The sequence below is a fragment of the Jaculus jaculus genome, chromosome 2 (assembly GCF_020740685.1).
Source record: "Jaculus jaculus isolate mJacJac1 chromosome 2, mJacJac1.mat.Y.cur, whole genome shotgun sequence".
NCBI classification, from domain to species: domain Eukaryota; kingdom Metazoa; phylum Chordata; class Mammalia; order Rodentia; family Dipodidae; genus Jaculus; species Jaculus jaculus.
The window spans coordinates 49,922,297-49,943,960 of NC_059103.1; the positions used below are offsets into that span (position 1 = coordinate 49,922,297).

General features: G+C 49.2%; 1 protein-coding gene across 2 annotated transcripts in view; it reads right to left on the bottom strand.

Annotated features, from left to right (window-relative positions):
- Positions 1-1,507: 1,507 nt before the first annotated feature.
- Apcdd1 (APC down-regulated 1) overlaps positions 1,508-21,664 on the bottom strand; it is a 39,899-nt gene continuing 19,742 nt past the window's right edge. For both annotated transcript variants that reach the window (XM_045142782.1, XM_045142781.1), the window contains exons 4-5: positions 6,191-6,512; positions 1,508-3,523 (exon numbers count right to left, since the gene is read on the bottom strand). In XM_045142782.1, coding sequence (XP_044998717.1) covers positions 3,075-3,523; positions 6,191-6,512 — 771 coding nt within the window. In that variant the 3' untranslated portion in view covers positions 1,508-3,074. The remainder of the gene's footprint in view (positions 3,524-6,190; positions 6,513-21,664) is intronic.

The following is a 21,664-nucleotide window of genomic DNA, read 5'->3' on the forward strand; positions in this document are numbered from 1 at the left end:
TGCCCAACTGCTCTTGGACACAAGTGTGGACTTGTCACGTCTGAGAAAAAGCAGCCCTTTGTTCTGGGCTGAGTGAAGTTGGGTTCTAGAGTTTGAAGTCTTGATTACATCTAAATCTTACTGGCACTTGAACAACTTTCACCCTGACCCTGACCCTGACCCATGTCATCACGCTTTTCAGTAAGAACAGAAGCTTGGTGCTGTGTGTCTCACAGAAGTTCATGAGTTGGAAACTTAATTCCTCAGTACAGCAAATTTGGGGGTGTGTGTAGGGGGGAGGGGCGGGAGTGGTGCTACAGCCTAGCGGAGGTGTGTGGGTCATGGGACCAAACCCTAATGAATGAACTGACACTGTATTTGGGAGTTAGTTTTCATTTTCAAGGGACTGAAACATTATATATAGGTATATGTATATGTATGTTTGCATATATATATATATACACACACACATATATATATACACACATACACATACATATACACACACACATATGTATGTATGTATGTATGTATGTAGATAGTATAAAGCAAGTCCACCTTCCTGATTTACTTCTCACATACCTGCCAGCTTGCTACTGTGGGCCAAAGAAACATGAGGTCCTCATCAGGTTCAACCACCTGATCTGACTTCCTAGCCTCCAGAACTCTAAGCCAAAAGAAACCTGTGTTCTTTACACAGTTATGCAGTCTCTGTTCGGTTGTAGCAGTGAACCTGGCTGTGCAGGCCAGTGAAGTCTGCAAGAACCTCCCATTCATGACTCTCCCAAGATGGAGGCTTTCTGAGTAGTCACCACACTGGCAGAGGGAGACTTACCAGGACCTGAGTGGGTACCTCCCATGGAGCATTGTAAACTTTAGCATACTCTAGGTTCAGCCATACCTTCTGCAGAAAGCATCTTGTTCCAAGCAGGGTATGGCAGAACAGGCCTGTAATCCCGGCCCTTGGCAGGCAGAGGGACTTTGAGGTCAAGATCAGCCTGTACTACATAGTGACGCAGTGTCTCAAAAATCAAAACAAAACAACTTGGTCGTGAGTTGGCATCTCTAGACTTCAATCTTCAATGACCAAGAGGTAATTGTTGATTCAGGGAAATCACGTCCCATCAAGATCATCATGGGACACTTGAGGGAACGTATTTTGGAGATCTTGTTAATGTTAACACAATATACCAAGAGGAATTAATGCAATATGATAACACACTTCTAGGTATGTTGATGACTTATGATTAAACTATGTTACTCCTCTGTAAAGACTGATAATGCATCAGAAAATAGTAGGGTCACACAAATTTCACATAGACTCTTAAATACAAACACTATGTGCATGTTAATATCTGTGTGTGTGGGGCGATGTGTGCAGCATATTGTTAAAAAGCAAGAGCAGCCGAATCTAGGTGGATGGCAGTAAACTGAGTGTCTGTCACCCTAACTCGTGTCCAATCACTGAGGTCTACTTTAGAGAGCATCAGTACTTATTAAGTAGATTCACAAATAAGGAAGTTGGTGGGATGGTTTATAGCTTGTTTATTAAACTTGGAAGACATTAAGTTAGTATTTTTATTTTGAATAGGCCCCCTCAAGTATGCACCATGACTTAAAATACATTCTAAATATAAAGCACTCTTGCACTCAAATGCCATCATAACTTAATACCATGCCAAGTGCTACTGTTGTTTCACAGGTAATTCTTAACTACAGGGCTGACCCTCCTCCTGGATCAAGCGAGGCAAGTCTATTTTAGCTACATCTAGGCTTTCGACCCCGCAACACTTGCCTGTGCGGGTCCTGGGAGCCGTACGTAGCCCTGGGGTGCTGGGCTAGTGCCGGCTCCAATCAATCCAAGCAGATGGACAGCTGGCAAAAATCCACCATTCCAATGACTGTACAGGAAGCTGGCTCTGAAGAAGGCAGACCTGAACCTCATGGGGGGGGGGAAGGGGAGCCCAATAAATGGCAGGAAGGAAACCAGGTCAAGCCAGCACATCCAATGACAAGATGACTTAACACACAGGCTCCACAGATCACTGATGTGGCACCTAGCAGAGCACCCAGCGTGGATGACTCCCACCGGATCCTCCTAGCTACTGAAGCAATGAAACTATGTCTGTGTGTCTTCGAAATGGCAGACACAGGGAATGCGGTCCATCTGTCCACCACAACCACAGCGTGAGCCACCTCATGTGGAAGATGAAGATGCTGCCACAAATGAGCACTTTCCCGTCGCTCGTGATATTTAAGGCACTGCAGCGGCCCTTGCACCACAGCTCTGACTCTCTGGGAAGAGGAGGGTTTTCTGTTTCCAACATCCCTGGTCTACTGAGATGGGGAACAAAGCAGCAGCTGGCATTCTGTCACCACCAAACCTAGCATGTTACCCCACACACCTCTTCCCTCAACATGTGAAAACTAGTGAAACAACTTAAATTACTTTGAAACTTTAATTACAGATAATTCTCTACTCAACATTTCTGAAAGTTGGGATCTGCATAAAGGCTGTAAACGACGGCTTAGCTAAGCCTTGCACCTTCTCCCATGCACCCATCCACCCCTTCGACTCTTCTCTCTTAAGACGAGGGGGCCTAGATCTCAACCCCACACCAACTCTGCACTGGATTCCAGCGTCGAAAACTTGGAGCGTGAAAGCACCTGGAAAGATGAGCAGAACCCCATTCAGCATGGCGGGGAAAAGTTCCGGCTTGACATGCCTTTTGGGTTCAGCTCAGAAACATTGTACGAGTCGGGAGGACACGATAAGAGGACGTAGCTGTCACTGGGCTCCCACCACGCTCCGCAGACTTAAAGTGCTACTTCCGCTGTGAAGTTCTCGGGCCAGGCCGGTGTCCAGGGATCAGGCTGGAAGAGGCTCAAAGCGGACACTTCACACACACACTGCTGGCGATTCAGAGACAGGAAGGGGGAGAGGGAAAGAGAATGACAGCTCTCAGGGATTCAAGTGCATCAAAAGAACCAATGTCCTTTCTTTGTGTAAAGAAAATTTGTGAACGGTAAAGAGTCTTGGTTTGGAAAAAAAAAAAAAAATATATATATATATATATATATATATGTTAAAACCACTATCTGAGAATGTTCAAATGTGCTAGAGTCAAGAGGCAGGCAAGGGCGGCAAGTAGCAGGGGCCGAGCTGTCCTCCCCGCTGCCTGGCCATGCTGGTGGCCTCGACTGTCTTCCAACAGATCTTCCAGTCTGGGGGAGGAGGAGGCACACTGCACCAGGGGCATCTGGTAGGATGTGGCTCTCTTCTCGGGCCTGTCTGGGCTGGAGCCATCGCTGGGTCTCTGGCCATTGAACAGCAGGAAGCGGCCCCGCGCGTCCTGCTCCATTTTGAAGATCTCATATTCTGTGTGAGGTAGCTTGATGCCAAGGGCCACGCAGCCATTGGTGTGCGTCACGTCCTGCTGGATTCCCACCTGCCAGGAGCCCTCTGCCCCGCATTCATTTCCACTGAAGACGTTCAGGAGCGAGGCTGTGGCCGCATCCATGGGGGTGACTTTCATGTGGTTCACTGCAGAGGAGAGAGATTGCCATGACTCTAGGGAAACAGTGTGGGTGGCAGATGCCCAGCAGATGCTATCTCAACAAGGCTTTCTTTTCAAAACACTATTCTACCTCCCACTCAGCTGACTACTGGAGTCACAAAAGCATGCTCACATGGGAAGAGTGCCACACATTGACCTGAGTGGCAGTCACACCAAACACGGTCAGCCAGCTCTTAATATTGCACATTTTACCAAGTGCAGACATTGGTGCGGGGGGACCTGCATTGTGGGAATGAACTGTAAGAACGAATTGGGAATGAACTATAAGACTGAGGGCTGGAGGGATGGCTTAGCAGTTAAGGTGCCTTGCCTGTGAAGCCAAAGGACCCAGGCACAATTCCCCAGGACCCACGTAAGCCAGATGCACAAAGTGGTGCATGCGTCTGGAGTTCATTTACAGCGGCTGAAGGCCCTGGTGTGCCCATGCCCCCCCTCTCAAAATAAATACAATAAATAAAAAATTAAAAATATATTTAAATAAAGAATGAACTATGGGAATATTTCTTACGGATCTTACAGATAGATTTTCTGAAAATATTGCTGCAAGATGCTTTTTCTGCTAAGTGCCTGACTCATAACTTGCCCTGAAGTTACAACTATGTGATGCACCCACTTAACACAATGCAACTAGGCTTCCTTTGCTTTGGTCCACCCTCAGCCTGAAGAGCACAGATGACCAGTACTGACAAGGAATGTTAGAGGTGCTGACCCATCTTAACCTGTGCTCTTTGCTTTACTTCTTCAGTGACCCGGTTGCACTTCTGACCCAGGACAAGTGTGTATGCGTGAGAAGTGCTGACCATAGCACTGGGATGACATGGTCAGTAATGACCTGCTCACAGGACTGGCTCCGGAGGGCTCGATGGACTTACATTTGTGAACGGAGCGTGTGTGTGTGTTCTGGACCACCAGAGTCCAGCAGGTCATGCCCCTAAATCCCTTCCTTTAACAAATGTTTCAGGACTATTCAAAGTCCAAGGTTCCTTGACTTTTACTCACGCATTGCCCATCCCTTGAACACGCAATACTGTTCCTCATGCATTATGGTTTTTGCTGTTCAGTAAAAACAGCAATGAGTGCCTGTCACCAGGAGGTTTCTCTCTGGTTGAAAAAACTCCAAGGGTCAGTTTTCCTTGACTCAGTCTCTTCTCCGACAAGGAGTTAGCCCCATCTTGGGCAAATGAATCCTGATTCTAGAGATGTGTTAGCCCTCCCAATTAGGAAATGCATATATACTGAATATGTACAGATGTTTTTTTTTTATCATTATCCTCTAAATAACACCATATACTAACTACCTATGTAGCACTGCACTGTATTGGGCACTATAAGTAATCTAGAAATGATTAAAACATAAAGGAGGGTATTCACAGGTTTACGCAACTGGACACCATTTTATAGAAGACACTTGAGCAACCCTGGGTTTGGATCTCCTCGATCTGATTCCTCATGAATACCAGGGGTGGCTGAATATTGCAGGTGTGACCAGAAAACACAGAACATTTTGAGTGTTTAAATGCTGAGCCCAATCTGCCCCTGGTCACACCTGTAGGTATGAAAAAGAATTGTGCCTCAGTGTTATCCAGAAGTGCTCGCTGGGGACGACTGACACCCTGAGATGCCAAATACATTCAACCAACAAGAATTCTACTTTTACAAAAATGTGTTAAGTTATCTAAAAGATTTGGTGTCAAATGTATGTCCTAATTAGCATTCTTATAGATTAACACCAGTCTATCAGCTGGGTGTCTGGATTCAGTTAGGCTGCAGAACAGAAAAACAATGAATAAATCAATACACATTCATCCCTTGTGGAGTTCTGCTCAGTGCTCAGGAAGCTCCCCTGGGAAACCGCACTCTGCATATCACAGAATGGGCTTACAGGGAGACAGGCAAATTTCTTCTGTCAGTCTACAGCGTTAGGACACAAGGTCTGCCTTCTTGCTCTGCTGAGAGGCATGCTGTGGACTTTTCTAGAGATACTTTGACCTTCCAGCCTGTGACAAGTTCTCACGTGCAAACCCTTCTCAGGATGGAAATGACAACTCTGCCAATCAGGTTGTCACTGACACCTGTTCTATATGGCCCATTCAGGAAAGCACTTAGCATGCGGGTGAGCCTAATGCTACAAGAGGATAGCTCAGGCTCATCACAGCGAGTACTAAAAAGAAAACATGGGCTGGGGGAGATGGCCCTGTACCCACTAAAGCCCAAAGTGTATCTGGAGTTCATTCACAGTGGCAGGAGGCCCTGGCATGCCCGTATTCATATCCCCATTCTCTCTCTCTCTCTCCCCCCTTCCCTCCTAAATAAACAAACAAAAAATACTTTTTAAAACTTTTCTTACCAAAGAACACACTCGTGCTCGAGGTTTTATTCATAGCACATTCAACCTTGGCTCACACTTGACAGCTGCCCATTGGCAATGTGGGTCCCACGCCACTTGAGCTATGCCAAGTCCTGGCATTGCCCTTGCTCTGAGTAGGAGGGAGTGCTAAGGGGCATTTTCCAGGATGTCTGGAGGTAGAAATGGCTCTGATTTCATCCCCAGCATCTTGAACCCTTCCCCTTGGGTTCTGCCTCCACAGATGTGTCCCCAAATTGCTCCGGAACTCTGGAGGCAGCCAACCTACCTTTGAACACAAACTCTGTGCCACCCATGACCCTGGAGGAGAGCACACCACGGCTGTAGCGGCCCCGGGCGTAGATGGTGAAGGTGGGGTGCTTGCAGACAGGGTCTGAGTAGTGGTAGTAATGTCCCTCCCACGTGTTGTTGTTATCATGGAAGATGAAGTGGCGGGTGAGGAAAAGGACCTCGGGGCGCACCTCGCAGCGCTGGCTCACCCACTCCCCGTGCAGGCCGATGGTGAGGTCGGCCTTCGGGGGCAGGATGGGAGGGTGGTGCTCATCAGAGCGGTAGATAATCCGGCAGGCTATGCACGCGTGGTTGTGGTTCTGAAACGAGGAAACAAACGCACTTAGGAACCTCTGTCTTCTCCTGAGCTCCACATATGTACGTGTCTTTCCCTGCAAATGAGGAGGGCGCCCACTGTAGCCGGGACTGGGCATCCAGGGTACGATCACCCTATTACCTGAACTCCCAAAGCAAATGGGGCCCAGTGGAGGGAGGGAGAGAAGGAGGAAGAAAGAGAGGTGAATGTCACGTACCTGCGTGTGCACACACTCCTATGCACATGGGGGTAAGGCTGACAGGACAGAATGGCTCAGTGTGTCAACTGTAATATGGGTACTTTAGTCTTATTTAGGTTTCAGGTCATGTGCTGGATGCTTGATTTCAGAAATAAAGAGTGGTGATCACTCATACCCCTTAAGATGGCTGCAATCAAAAAATCTAAGAAATGTGTTGGCAAGCATATGGAACAACTAGAATCCCTGGGTTTTGCTGGCCTGTAAAATGGCACAGGCCTTGCAGAAAACAGTACAATGGTGCAGCAAAAATTAAATAAAAGAATTATCATACCCAGCTATTCCTCTCCATCTATATCCCAAAATAAATAAATAAATAAAATCCCAAGCAAGGGCTACCAAAAGAGCCAGAAGTTAGAAGCAATCCCAAGTGCCCACCCCCAAAGGAATGGATGAACACCTATGGTTCACACATACACGATGGAACAGGATTCAGCTTTAACAAGGAGGACGTACTGATGCGCACTACAACCCGGAGGGACTCTGAGGATGCTGTGCTACAAAATAAGCCATACACACACACACACACACACACACACACACACACACACACACACACGATACCTATGATCTGATTCCACTCAGATGAGACCTGCAATAGTAAAATCCAGAGACACAGGTAGGAGAGTGGCTGTCTGCCAGGGATCCTGGATGGAAGGGAGGGATGAAGAGCCAATGTACAGCGGGTAGAGTTTCAGTTTTGGAAGAGAAAGAGATCTGGACATGGACAGTCATGAAGGCTGCACAACAGTACGAATGCAATTCATGCCCTGAACTGTGTTCTTAAAATGGTGGAGACGGTGGATCTTATGCTGTGTATTTTACCATGATTGTTTTTAGTAGTAAAAGGACAGATTTTTTTAAAAAAATATTTTATTTATTTATTTGAGAGAGGACGAGAGAGAATGGGTGCACCAAGGCCTCTAGCCACTAAAAATAAACTCTAGAGTCATGTGCCATCTGGCTTTACCTGGGTACTAGGGAACTGAACTCAGGTCCTTTGGCTTTGCAGGCAAGCACCTTCAGTGCTGAGCCATCTCTCCACCCCCGCGAAAGGATAGATTTATTAAAGGTGAGAATAAAAGCGTAGAATGTATTTCCCAGGATAGGAGCAGGCTTGGAGGAAGCATGCAGCTAAAAAAAAAAAGCCCACAATTAAATTTTTTAATGAAGAAATGGTGCCAGCGTGGTGGCGCATACCTTTAATCCCAGTGCTTGGGAGGCAGAGGCAGGAGGGTTACCATGAGTTCAAGGCCGGCCTGAGACCACATAGTGAATTCCAGATCATCCTGGACTGGAGCAAGACCCTGCCTCACAAAAGGAAAAAAGGAAAGAAAGAAACAGTGATGTGCATTAGGGAGGAAATAGTATTGTGGCTACAGATAAGAGGAGCCGCAGGATCCTGCTGAGAATGAATGCAGGGGTGGAGAAGGCTGGCAGGAGGAAGTAACCCAAGGTTCCTAGCTCCTGAGCTCTGACGTCACCTGCAGCTTAAAGAGCATGGTGAAGTTCTGACTTCCTGGAGGCTTTCCAGTGGAGTCTGTTGTGGTTGGTGCTCACACCACAAACATCGGCTCTGCCCACCCTGTGTGCTTTGAGGCTGACACCAAAAGCCTCTGATGCGGTACAGGAGTACTGGTCCTGGACACAGCGTCATCACGTGGCCACCTCACCCAAGCTACAGGACGAGTCTGAGACGCGTTATACTGAAAGTGGGGTCTTCTCTGCTCTTCTACCCCCACGGTAGCAGCGCAAGGCCCAGGGGGCGAAGAGAGCACGGACCACCAGCTTCCAAATGTGCCCTCTCATCAGGGAGGTTGTAGGTCACTGGGGTCTGCAGCCCCTCGTTTTTACCCCAGGTATGGCCAGGTCCAGTCACAACGAACGTCATTCCCAGGGCTGGGACTCGTATTCCCTAGTATGTTCCCTTAGTCAGACATCACCTTTGCCTTAAGGTTAGGACTGTCATGCAAGGATCTTGCATGAGATAGTCAGTCAGTGCTTAGTTCGCTGTCTGCCTTTCTTTGGAGACTGGTATGGGAGGAAGGGGGAGAAGTGAGCTGCCACCTGCACCCTCTTATGTCCTCCATTCATGGAGAGCACTGTTCTCATTACCTAGGGTCTCTGCATTCATTAAATGAGTTCAGAGTTACCACTCACTGAGAGAATGATGCCTTTGCCCACACGATTTGCGGGGTTTGTGGCTTGCAGATGGTGAGATTAACTCAAGCCTCAGAACTGAGGGGAAGGTCAAGTCCCAGAGTCTGGGTGGACTTGCTGGCCTGGGGTTTCCTATAGAGGACTCTACACGCACATGGAAGAGAACAATCTTCCCTCTAGCCTGTGATCTGCAGGCCCCTGTGAGAAAGGGTGGAGAGAGACGCTAAGCATGCAGCCCATAACGGCCATGCTGCGTGGCGGCGGAGTAAGGTGGCCCCAGCCAGGTCCCGAGGGTCTGGGCCGGCCCTGACTTCTACCTCACAGCTGGTGATCATGGGCTAGTTATTCATCTCTCTCAGTTTCAACTTCCTCACTTGTACAGTGGTGACCATTATAAAAATCCACTTGCATAGTGCTGAAGAGAAATGGCAGGTCAAGGTGGGGCTCACCTGAGAAAACCAAAATGGCTGGTCTGCTACCTTTATGTGCCACAGTCCTCCAGAGGTACATCAGGGCAGAAAATACAAATCAAGTTAAAAAAAAAAAAATAAAGGGCTGGAGAGATGGCTTAGAGGTTAAGTGCTTGCCTGTGAAGCCTAAGGACCCTGATTCGAGGCTCGATTCCCCAGGACCCATGTTAGCCAGATGCACAAGGGGGTGCACGCGTCTGGAGTTTGTTTGCAGTGGCTGGAGGCCCTGGTGCGCGCTCTCTCTCTCTCTCTCTTATCTATCTGCCGCTTTCTCTCCCTCTCTGTTGCTCTCAGATAAATCAACAAAAATAAACAAAAAAATTTAAAAAAGTAAAGCAGCCAGAGTTCTGGGGCTGTGCCAGTGTCTAGCTCCCCAATAAGCTGCCAGGAAGTGTAGGTTTCACAGTTCTAACGCAGGGATCCCTCACAGTGCAGGTGACCCTGTGACTGCTGGGACATTTCCACAGCATGGGACCTATTCACAGTGTCACTGAGGCAGTCGCTGTAGGTGGCTAGTCACATTCTGGGACGAGAGGAGCCACCAGAAGCCCATGCTCACTGAGTAAGGGTGAGCAGGGTGAAGCCACAGTGTCTGCAATGATGCACCCAGAGCTGTTCTCCCCCCTCCCCAACAGCTGGAGTCTCCCTAGCAAAGATGTTTGCTGCCCTTTGCACCTGCTTCCAGAAGGTACCAAATCACTCACTTCCCCATCCACCCCGACCTCTATTTTGTCTCCATAGCATGCCCCGCATCTCTAATTCGGAAGTTTGGGAACGTGAGTGGTGTCAACTTTATCTCTGCAGTCTCTAGTTCAGTTAGTCCCAATCAACCTCTGCAAAGACTTATTTTCCCCTTAAATGCCAATATCGATTCAGGAAAAGCTCAGGGCTGCTGGGAGCATGCTGCCTATCAAGGGCTCCCTGTTTGACAAGGACAACGTTAGGGGTGTGTGACACAGCTTCCCTCCAGGATGTTTCAGAATGGCACCGTTTCTAAGGAGCCCTTCTTTCAGGACGGGGGAGGGGGGCAAGATCCTCAGCTCCAAGAGGATCAGCCAGCCTGTTGCCACTTCGTACATACACTGGTCCTGAGACCAAAGCTCTCTGTTGGACATCAGGGAGAAGCAAGCCAGGCAATTCTTTTTTTTTTTTTTTTTTTTAGGAGGGGGAGTGTTTGCCTTCAGGTGGGCTTGTAGGAATTCAGGGCTGTGTACAATGACCAGGAGGAACCTGGTTCTCATGTATTGGTCTTAGCACATTGTAGTAAGAAAACACAGTTAGGTACTGACCACTGTAATCATTTTTAAGTGTAAAGTTCTGGGGCACGAAGCATTTTCACGTGGTTTGGTAGCCATCCCCACCATCCACATCAAGAACCTTCTTTGCCAACTGAAGCTCTGTGCTCCACCAGCACCCCTCAAACACTATTTCTCCATTCCTCCCTTCCACAAGCTGTGTCCCCGAAAGCACCATTCTACTTTCCGTCTCTGACCCCAAGTGCCTCATATGAGTGGAATCATACAGTATTTGATTTTCTGGTGATTGGCTGATCTCATCAGTTCAATGCCTTCAAGTTTTGCCCCTGCTGTAGCGTGCATGGCCTTCCTTCAAACCCAGATCACATCCCATGTAAGTGCACATTTTGTTTATCCATTCGTTGATTCACAGACATTGAGGCTACCTCCAACTTTTCACTACTGTGAATAATGCTGCCTTGGGTGGGTGTGTGGATGTGTGTTTGAGTCTCTTCTCTTACTCTTCCCACCCGTAGTAGGAGAGCTGAACCAGAAGATAATTCAGTGTTGACTGTTTTGAGGAAGCACTATACTTACTATTTCCCACAGTGGCTGTGCCACGTTACATTTCTACCAACAACGCCCAAGGTTTCCAATTTCCACCCATCCTAGCCGACACTAATTTTCCACTTTTTTTTTCTTTTAAAAAAATGCTAACTTGGTATCCTATTGCAGATTAAATTTATATTTCCATAATGATTTGTGAGAATAGAATATGTTAATCATTTTTATACCTTCTTTAGAGACTGGCCTAAGTCTTTTGCCATTTTTACCCCCTGCACCCCCCCCACACACACTTTGGTTGTTGAGTTCATTAGTTACTGTTTTTTTTTTTTTCAAGGTAGGGTCTCACCCAAGCCCAGGCTGACCTGGAATTTACTGTGTATTCTCAGGGTGGCCTTGAACTCATGGCAATCCTCCTACCTCTGCCTCCCGAGTGCTGGGATTAAAGGCGTGCACCACCACGCCCGGCTCATTAGTTACTTTTTGAAGCAGCTTTCCAGTTACCATGAAGAAGCCAAAGGTATCATAAACAGTGGTACTTTTGACCTTTGCAAAGGTCAGCAAGGTGACTGTTTTAGCCAAGAGTAAGGGAGACACCTGTTATGTGAAAAAAAAAAATCTCTGGCATGAATAATATGAAAAGGCTACAGCAATGTCTTCAGGGAAGCAGGAGGCAAAACCTACATATTGTTTTGCTCTAACAGTGCTTTTCTAAGATGGTTTGTGAAATAGCCTTGGAAGATTAACAAGTGGAAAAGGAGAATTGTATATGGAGATTTTTAGACGTGAAAGATGTTTGTTCTATGAAGTATCATTTGCTTTATGAAATTACTATTCTTTTCTTTCTTTTTTTTTTTGGATCCACATTCTGATTCAAGATTCCCACTTGAGAAGTGTCTTTTCCCAGGCTCACTCACTTCTTGGCTTCTGCACTACTCCATTTCCCTGCATCTTAGAGAGCGCTATTTAAAGTCAGAGTTTTCGTACACATACGATTTGAAGGTTAAAAGCAGAGGGGCCAGAACGTGTTTCCTGGTTGCTATTCTTTACACCCACTATAAAAAGGTCTAACCCAGGACGGGGGTGCAGTTGAGTACTGGTACAGCACGTGCCTGGCATGCAGGAGGCCCTGGGTCCCATGCCCGGCGTAGGGAAGGTGGAGACTTCAGTAAAAAGGGTCAAAGAGAGAGAAAAAAAGATCCCTATGCAAGTAACTACTGACAAGAAAAACAAGCTTATTTTAAAAACCGAAATAAACCTTACACTCTCCAAGGGGCAATGTTGCTGGCAAGAAATGAGTTTGGCCATATCTGTCCGCGGATTCCCGGGGAAGAGCTTATGAACTGGAGCATGCGTGCAAGGACGCTAGGTTCTGAGGGTCAAGTGCATCCTCCTCTTAAGCTCTTCACCCTCCCCAAGGGAACACGGGCACATTTTCCAGATGAGGTAGCAAAGGCACAGAGAGAAAAGAACTTGGCTCAGATGGTGTTATGGGACTCAAGAGTCTTGGGCCTATAATTTGGTGCTTGAACTTGGGATGTGTCGCCTCCAGCCCATGCAGCCCTCAGGCTGAGGTTCTGCAAAGAAACAAACGTCCCCTGTCCCCCCCCCTCCGCCCCCCCCCCCCCCCCCGTGATGGACTACATCCCCTGGAAAAGAGCTTCTGGGGCTGATGACTGATGGGGCTCTTCAGGCTTCTCCTGTTTCCTGTCAACATTTATTTCTGGAGAGCTGGTCAGCAGCATCTGCTTGACAGGGTCCACTTGTTTCCTCGGCCTTCCCAAAATGGAAGAAATGACTCGAGAGGATCTTCTCACGAAGAGACCAGCGCGGGCAGCAGGCTGGACGGAGCGCAAGTCTTCCAAAGCAGCGATTCTTGGCTAAAACGTTTTGTTCCAGGAGGAGGAGGAGAAATAGGAAGAGATGACAGAAACTTCCTTTCCTAGGGCTTTGCTCCGTCCCATGAAAAGCATATTCGTGATTCTCGGAAAAAAAGCCACAGAGGCCAGTGGCCCACCTAGAAAACCACTGCAGCCTGCTATGAGCAGGGTGATGTTTCCCCTGCAGAGAATCCTGTGTGAGCACCCTTCCTGCATGAGTCCCCTGAGGCCAGGACCAGGGAGCTCCCCTTCCCGGGCAACCCAGGAGAAAACTGCTGGCTCTCACGAGGCTTCTGATGGACAGACTGACAGGCAGAAAGCGACCGCCCGGTATTCCAGGAACCGAACGGGGCTGACATGCATTCATCACAGAGGGAGAGCTGCCAACTGGTGGGAAGGAGCCTCTTAGAGTGCTTTCTAGAACTGAAATCTAAGTAGCCTATGACCTTGGGCTCATTTTTAAAAAAAAAGATTTAAAATCATACGTATTTATTATTTAATTAGTTGTTGGTGAGGAAAGAGAAAGAAAGGAAATGAGTGTGAGCATGGCGGGGCCCCTTGCTGCTGCAAACGACCTCCAGCTGCATGTGCTATTCCACATGCCACGTGTACCCGGGAGCACACCGACCCAATGAGCCTCGCGGCTCTTGCAGGAGGGGGCTACATACTCCAAGGCTCAGAGTGGGATAAAGGGACAACACAGCTTCTGACAGCCATCCCTAAGGTGCCTGGCTCAGGAGGCTGACTGGGTAAGGAGAAAGGTAGACTGACGATTTCTACATGCTGTAGTTTGAAACGTGCTCAGGTTAAAACAATCCCCGACTTTCTCTATTAATGGCACTTCAAGGTAGGGCTTGAGATCATTAGGATTTAGAAAGCTCATCAGGGTGGGCCCGTATGCTGTCATTAGCAGCCTCAAAGAGGAGAGACACTCGCTTGTACCCTGCGATGCCCACCACCAAGGTGGAATGGAGCAAGAAGGGCCTCACCAGATGCCAATGTCATGCACTCACATGTCACCGCCTCCACAACCAGGAGCTAGCCAAACCTCTATTTATAAATTGCCCATTCTTTGGTAAGCCAGCCTATGACCCTGGGCGAGTGTTGGGGGAATGCAATGCCAACGATACAGTGTTGTGCACCCTTGAGCTATAAGAAGGGGCCCACTGTGGGTCTCCAGAGCAATAATCTTTCTAGAAGCTAACCTGCTATGAAAAGTCAGTCTGTACGAAGTGAGCTCACCAAGGCCGTGACCGTCTTGGGACGTTTCAGTTGTATCACTTAGACCACCAGGCCTCTGCCTTGCTTATGCATACACACGCTATACAGACTCAACAGTTAGATAAGTGTCATTAACAACTGGTGCTTTATGACCTTAACTTTGATTACTAGAGATCATCTCCATCTATCTTTACTGCTTTCTTTCACATTTAGGTATTTTAATTCCTTTAAATAGCGGAAGCTAATGTTAAAAATAATTTAACCTACTATGAGTTTGCAGGACGCCCTGACTTGGCTCACTCTTCCTCCTCACTCTCTAGCTGTTCAGGTAAGAAGCTCCAGACATACTTTTTAAATGGCCAATTTCCTGTTTGTTGGGGTTTTCATCCTGGTCTCGCAATGTTCTTGCCTTTTAAGGGATGAAACGTTTACCGCTAGCATTGTCCCTGACAACAAACCTTTCCTGGCCTTAAATAAGGCAACCCTGCAAGCTGGCTTCTCTGCCAAGATTCTCTGGAAGAGTCACGAAATAACATGGTTTGTATCTGCAGCGACAGTGCATGGCAGAGTCCCTGTAAGACAGCAATCATGTGGCACTTCCAATGGCAGCCCAAGCAAAGTGGCACAAATGAAATGCCACACAAGTGACCCTTCTAAAGTGAGATGACCCCAATCACCAGTTCTCTTTCTCCAGCCAGTGGGCACAATTAATTCTCTTTCAGAGTCATCCTTCGCATAAGCATGGCCTGGGAAACTACCTCAGGTCCTGACTCCCTGAATCTTGGGCCTTGTACCAACTCTTCCATTTCCCATAGGCTCTACAAACCCCATTTCCTTTCTCTTCCCTGGCAAAAGAGAAAACATATGGGATCGTTTCACAAGCACTTGGCTCCTTCCCCACACCAGTGACCCCATATGCATACTCAGGAACCCTATGGCATGCACTCAGAGAGAGAGAGAGAGAGAGAGAGCGAGCCAGCCAGCCCACAGCAGAGCCCGTGCTAGGAGCTGAACTGCAAAGACCCCTGCTCCAGCCATCTCTTGTTCAGTCCCCCTGGCATCACCAGCAGCAAGAAGTCACACAGATCACCTGTCCTTTTCGTTTTGTTTTTTTTTTTTGCTTGCTACTATTCTCTAAGCAATATGCTGTATCAACTACTTATATAGCATTTACATTGTCTTGAGTATCCTGCGAATTCTGGTATCTGTGGGGGTCTTTTAAAATTAATTAATTAAATTAATTAATTAAATTAATTAAAAATTAATTAATTTGTGGGGGGGGTACATGTGCCTCTGTGCACATGTGGAGGTCAGAGGTGTCTGTGTTCCACCTTCTTTTAGACAGACCCTCTTGTCACTGCAGAGCAACAGCCAGATTGCAAAGGAGTGACAGACTAGCTGATTCCACCTCCCACTGTGAGAAGCACTTTGGGATCACAGATGCATGTGCCATCTTTGCATCCAGCTCTATGTGGCTGCTGAGGAACTGAAGCCAGGCTGGCAGGCTTTGCAACCAAATGCCTTTAGCCACTGAGCCATCTCTCCAGCCCCATGTCTGGGGGTCCTGAAGCCAGTGTCCTGTGGCCTTCACCAAGGTGTTTTCTAACCATGTTCTGAATAACAAACCAGTCACAGACTGATGCTGGGCTCCAGCCTGGAGGTTCCTACAGAATTCCAGAGTGCACGGGAGCTCTGGGCTTCTTCTCATGGGGAGCCCGGGTGCTTTAAGCCCTGGTGCTGGCTTCCCTCCCACCTACAGGTAACTGCGCTGGCAAATTTGCTAGGTCAAGATATTTAAGACACATGGTGTTGTTGGGGGACTGTCTTGTTCTCAGACAACATTATTTTTTTGATTTACAACCCCAGGGTTGAATTGGTGCAGGGTTTTGGAGAGAGACCAATTCCACTTGCTTGCAAGTCTTATCCTGATGCCTTGCCGTGTCTAAGGCTCCGGGCAATCATTTGCTTTTAATAAGCATTTAATTCCTATCAGTGCAACAATGAACTTGGGCACACACTCCAATGGTACAGCTCTGGCGAATGGAGTGGGAGGCCATGCTGTACCAGTTTTAAGTGCCCACTAAGAGCATCTTCTTTCAGGGTTATTTTAGGATGCCTTGATTTTCCTTGATGAACAGTAGCCAGTTCCCTCCTGAAAGAGCTCCGCGCACACCTGAATCTCTGCAAACGTCCCTTATTTGCCAAAGGACTCAGCCGCATAGCAAAGCCTCGAAAATATAGCCCAGCAAAACAAGTTGACTTGAAGCTTCTATTTTTACATGGTGTCCTGTTTCCACAGGGGCTGAAACTAGTGGTTTCAAACTCAATTTAGCATTTAAACTAATTTTCAGCCAGGTCTCCATGGACCAGCAATTAGGGGAGGCGAAGAGTTCAAAACTGGAGGCTCCAGGCCCCCCTGCATAGGCGTGCGCACCCTTTGAAGACTCTCCCCTGCTGTTTCCTGTCTTGGGCTAGGCGGCCACTGTCAGTCCAAAAACCCTACTGCTCAAGCATCCCGTGGGCATAGGCAACTGTGCCCAGCGTGTGGAAAGACACAGCAGCCAAGTCCATTCCTGCTCCTAGCTATCCTGGGGAAGGATCTAAAAACTTCCTGATGACGCCGCTGTGCACTGAGGCCAAGAGGCACAAGGCAAGGGACAAGAGAAGAATGAGTCCATTCAGCTCCCCACGGCCATGTGGACTTCCACCACCCTCCAGCCATCCTGGCCAGGCAACAGCAACAGCAGTCGCAGAGAAGTGGCCTTGCTCCCGACAGGCTGCCAGCCTCATCATTCCTTAGTCTCCTAGTGGAAATTTTTCTTTCTTTTTTTTAAATTTTAATTTTGTGTGATGGTAATATTTAAGTAATAAAAGATCATGGTGCAAACTGCAGAAGGTGCACGCACACACGCACAAAATGAAGCTTAACTGTCCCCACGTAGTTTCGTTCTGAGATAATCGCTATTTTTCATGCCCTTTCCAAAAATCCTCCACTCCCCTCTTCCTGCTTAAGTTATTCACTTTATATAAATGGGTTCACATTTGGGCATGCTAAACTACACTGTCCTTTCCACCTTTCACATTTCCGAAATTTGGGAAGGGTTGAAAGATCCTATTTTCTTTTTTATTTGAGAGTGACAGAAAGACACAGAGAGAAAGAGGCAGAGGCAGAGAGAGAGAGAAAGAGAGAGAGAGAGAGAGAGAGAGAGAGAGAGAGGAAGGGAGGGAGGGAGGGAGAGAGAGAATAGGCGCACCAGGGCCTCCAGCCACTGCAAACGAACTCCAGATGCATGCGCCCCCTTGTGCATCTGGCATACGTGGGTCCTGGAGAATCAAGCCTCAAACCGAGGTCTTTAGGCTTTATACAGGCAAGTGCTTAACCGCTAAGTCATCTCTCCAGCCTCAAAATATCCTATTTCTTAAGAATGCAGATGACGAGCAGGGAAGATGGCTCCAGCAGTTAAAGGCATTTGCTCACAAAGCCTTCTGGCCTGGGTTCAATTCTCAAGCCACCCATGTAAGCAGATGCAAAAAAGCCCAAGTGTCTGGTGTTCGTTTGCAGTGGCAAAAGGCCCTGGTGCTAGGCATGGTGGCAAACGCCTTTAATCCCAGCACTCAGGAGGCAGAGGTAGGAGGACTGCCATGAGTTTGAGGCCACCCTGAGACTACAAAGTGATTTCCAGGTCAGCCTGAGTTAAAGTGAGACCCTACCTCGAAAAACCAAAAAAGAAAAAAAGCCCTGGCATGCCCACTCTGACACTCCAACATACACACACACACACACACACACACACACACACACACACACACACGCGATCCCCAATGACCTCAAGCGTGCAGGGTGTGTCTCATGGTTCTGCATTCTCTCTGGCCAGCCGATGTCCTAAACAGGGAACACTTAAGGAGCTATCAGACACTAGGGCTCCTGAGTCTAGCCCAGGGGGAGACGACGGGAAGCCAGACACTATTCTACACAGTAACCCACTGGCTCTGCCAGCTCCACCTTTTACCAGAAGGACACACTAAGCACTACGGCCCAAGAGGTCAGACAAGGAGCACCGTTGTCACCTCCCAGCCCCAGTCACAGCAACCAGACAGCTACATTCCAGAATGGACTTCCATTTCCGAAGTCTGAATCTTCAGCAATTTGTCCAGTGTTCAAAAAGATGGGGGGGAAAAGCTTTTAACTTTTTTTAAAAGTAAAAATCTCAAAAAGAGTCAACACCAGACCTGCCATCCTGCATTTATTTCCATGCCAAGGCTCGACACCTCACTGTGAAGATATTTTTCCCCAGAAACCAAAGACAGACAGGCTGGGTGGGGAAGAGGTCCTCCTAATCGCACGCACCGGGGAAGGGCAACAGGGTGACAGGGTCACCTAGAGACCACCGCTAAGCAACCTCACCCTAAAATGTCTCTCAGAGAAGTGAAGGCAAAAAATTACAAGAAAAGAATTGTGGGGCGGCGGGGGGCGGTCCCTTTACCTTTACCTTCTCTGGGACTTAAAGAGCTTAAGAGATCAAAGAGCCTACGTGGGGGCACACTGGTGAGGAAAGCCAAGCTGGCCCTGGGTGAGAGCAAACAGCAGACCAAGGTCAGGTAAGGGGCAGGCAGCATGGCCGGATACTGGCCTCCAAAGCTGTTTTTTTTTTTTTTTCCTCCTCCTCCTTCTTTTTGAGATAGATTGTCACAGTGTACCTCAGGCTAGCCTGGTGCTCACGATGGCTATGTAGCCCAGGATGGCCCCTGACTCACAGCAATTCTCCTGCCTCAGCCCCTTGAGTGCTGGGACTATGGGAGGCTGGGGATGCCCAGCTTGAGGCTGCCTCGCCGCTGCCAGTGAGTCTGTGAATGGGGTGGGGGGATCCACTTACTCGGCAGATCACTACCAGGGTTTGAAGTGAGCCAGGGAAGGGGCATGTTTCTGGCTATGGTGGAGCGCGCAGGCACCTAAACCGCTTTTTTCATGGCAGTTACCACTCTCACCACTGGGGATCTCTGTAAAGTCAGTCAGTTTGTACTCAGAGGACCCACTGAACCCTCATACACACGGAGCCCGGGTGAACAGCCTCTTGGCCCCTTGAGGCCTTTGCTGAAGGGGCAAAGCCCCAGGCTCCTCCCCCATCTCCACTAAGATACCAGCAGGGCTCCCCCATCTACGCCAACCCTTCGCCTCTCTTTGGTGCCTCTGACACCCACAGGGCAGAGCAAAATGGCCCTGCCTCCTCCTCTGTGAAGGCACAAAGCATGGGCAGGGCTGGAGGCCTGCTGGTCAGCGGCCCACATGCAGCGCAGGGCAGCCAGGAGCCGGAGCCCGGGCCTTCCACCGTGCTCTCAGAGATGCAGCCTTGCTAAACGCATGCAGAGGACAGCTCAGGCAGCACTGGGGGTCATGCAGCCCACGTGCAGTGCTGCAGTGCAGTGCAATGCGATGCAGCAGGAGGCTGGGGGGAAGTGGAGCTCAGGCCTTCCACCGTGCACACAGAGATGCACCCTTGTCAGACGCATGCGGAGGAAACAGCCTTTGCCATGACGACTTTCATGGCATGAGTTCACAACGAAAGATGGAAAGAAAAGCAGCCCCTCACTACTTCTGTACAGGAAGCACCTAGCTATCCCGGGTCCTTGTGGGTGAACAAAAAGGATTGTGCACGAAGAGGACTTTAAAAAAATGAATAAACTGAAGAAGCCACCTAGTCAGACCACCCAGAGGAAACTGGCCGACACCATTACAAGCCAGGTCTGTCAGCTCTGTGCCTGGAACTTCCCAAATGACCGCCTGCTGTGCTGACCTGATTCGGAGTTTGTGGGAAAGAAATGCTGTGTGGATTCCACAGGGAATTATGGAAGCATCAGGGAACCATGTGCCATGCCAAGGGTCCATTATTAGCTGCCTTCATCCACAGTCCCCTCCGTCAGAAACAGTAACCTCGCCTATCACTCAGTGCTCAGTCCTCCTCCCTCACGGTAACCTCATATTACACAGTGCTCAGTCCTCCTCCCTCAAGGTCACCTCGCCTATCACTCAGTGCTCAGTCCTCCTCCCTCACGGTCACCTCGCCTATCACTCAGTGCTCAGTCCTCCTCCCTCACGGTCACCTCGCCTATCACTCAGTGCTCAGTCCTCCTCCCTCACGGTCACCTCGCCTATCACTCAGCGCTCAGTCCTCCTCCCTCACGGTCACCTCGCCTATCACTCAGCGCTCAGTCTTCCTCCCTCACGGTCACCTCGCCTATCACTCAGCGCTCAGTCCTCCTCCCTCACGGTCACCTCGCCTATCACTCAGCGCTCAGTCCTCCTCCCTCACGGTCACCTCGCCTATCACTCAGCGCTCAGTCCTCCTCCCTCACGGTCACCTCGCCTATCACTCAGTGCTCAGTCCTCCTCCCTCACGGTAACCTCGCCTATCACACAGTGCTCAGTCCTCCTCCCTCACGGTAACCTCGCCTATCACTCAGTGCTCAGTCCTCCTCCCTCACGGTAACCTCGCCTATCACTCAGCGCTCAGTCCTCCTCCCTCACGGTCACCTCGCCTATCACTCAGCGCTCAGTCCTCCTCCCTCACGGTAACCTCGCCTATCACTCAGCGCTCAGTCCTCCTCCCTCACGGTCACCTCGCCTATCACTCAGTGCTCAGTCCTCCTCCCTCACGGTAACCTCGCCTATCACACAGTGCTCAGTCCTCCTCCCTCACGGTAACCTCGCCTATCACTCAGTGCTCAGTCCTCCTCCCTCACGGTAACCTCGCCTATCACTCAGCGCTCAGTCCTCCTCCCTCACGGTCACCTCGCCTATCACTCAGCGCTCAGTCCTCCTCCCTCACGGTAACCTCGCCTATCACTCAGCGCTCAGTCCTCCTCCCTCACGGTCACCTCGCCTATCACTCAGCGCTCAGTCCTCCTCCCTCACGGTCACCTCGCCTATCACACAGCGCTCAGTCCTCCTCCCTCACGGTAACCTCGCCTATCACTCAGTGCTCAGTCCTCCTCCCTCACGGTAACCTCGCCTATCACACAGTGCTCAGTCCTCCTCCCTCACGGTAACCTCGCCTATCACTCAGTGCTCAGTCCTCCTCCCTCACGGTAACCTCGCCTATCACTCAGCGCTCAGTCCTCCTCCCTCACGGTCACCTCGCCTATCACTCAGCGCTCAGTCCTCCTCCCTCACGGTCACCTCGCCTATCACTCAGCGCTCAGTCCTCCTCCCTCACGGTCACCTCGCCTATCACTCAGCGCTCAGTCCTCCTCCCTCACGGTCACCTCGCCTATCACTCAGCGCTCAGTCCTCCTCCCTCACGGTCACCTCGCCTATCACTCAGTGCTCAGTCCTCCTCCCTCACGGTCACCTCGCCTATCACTCAGTGCTCAGT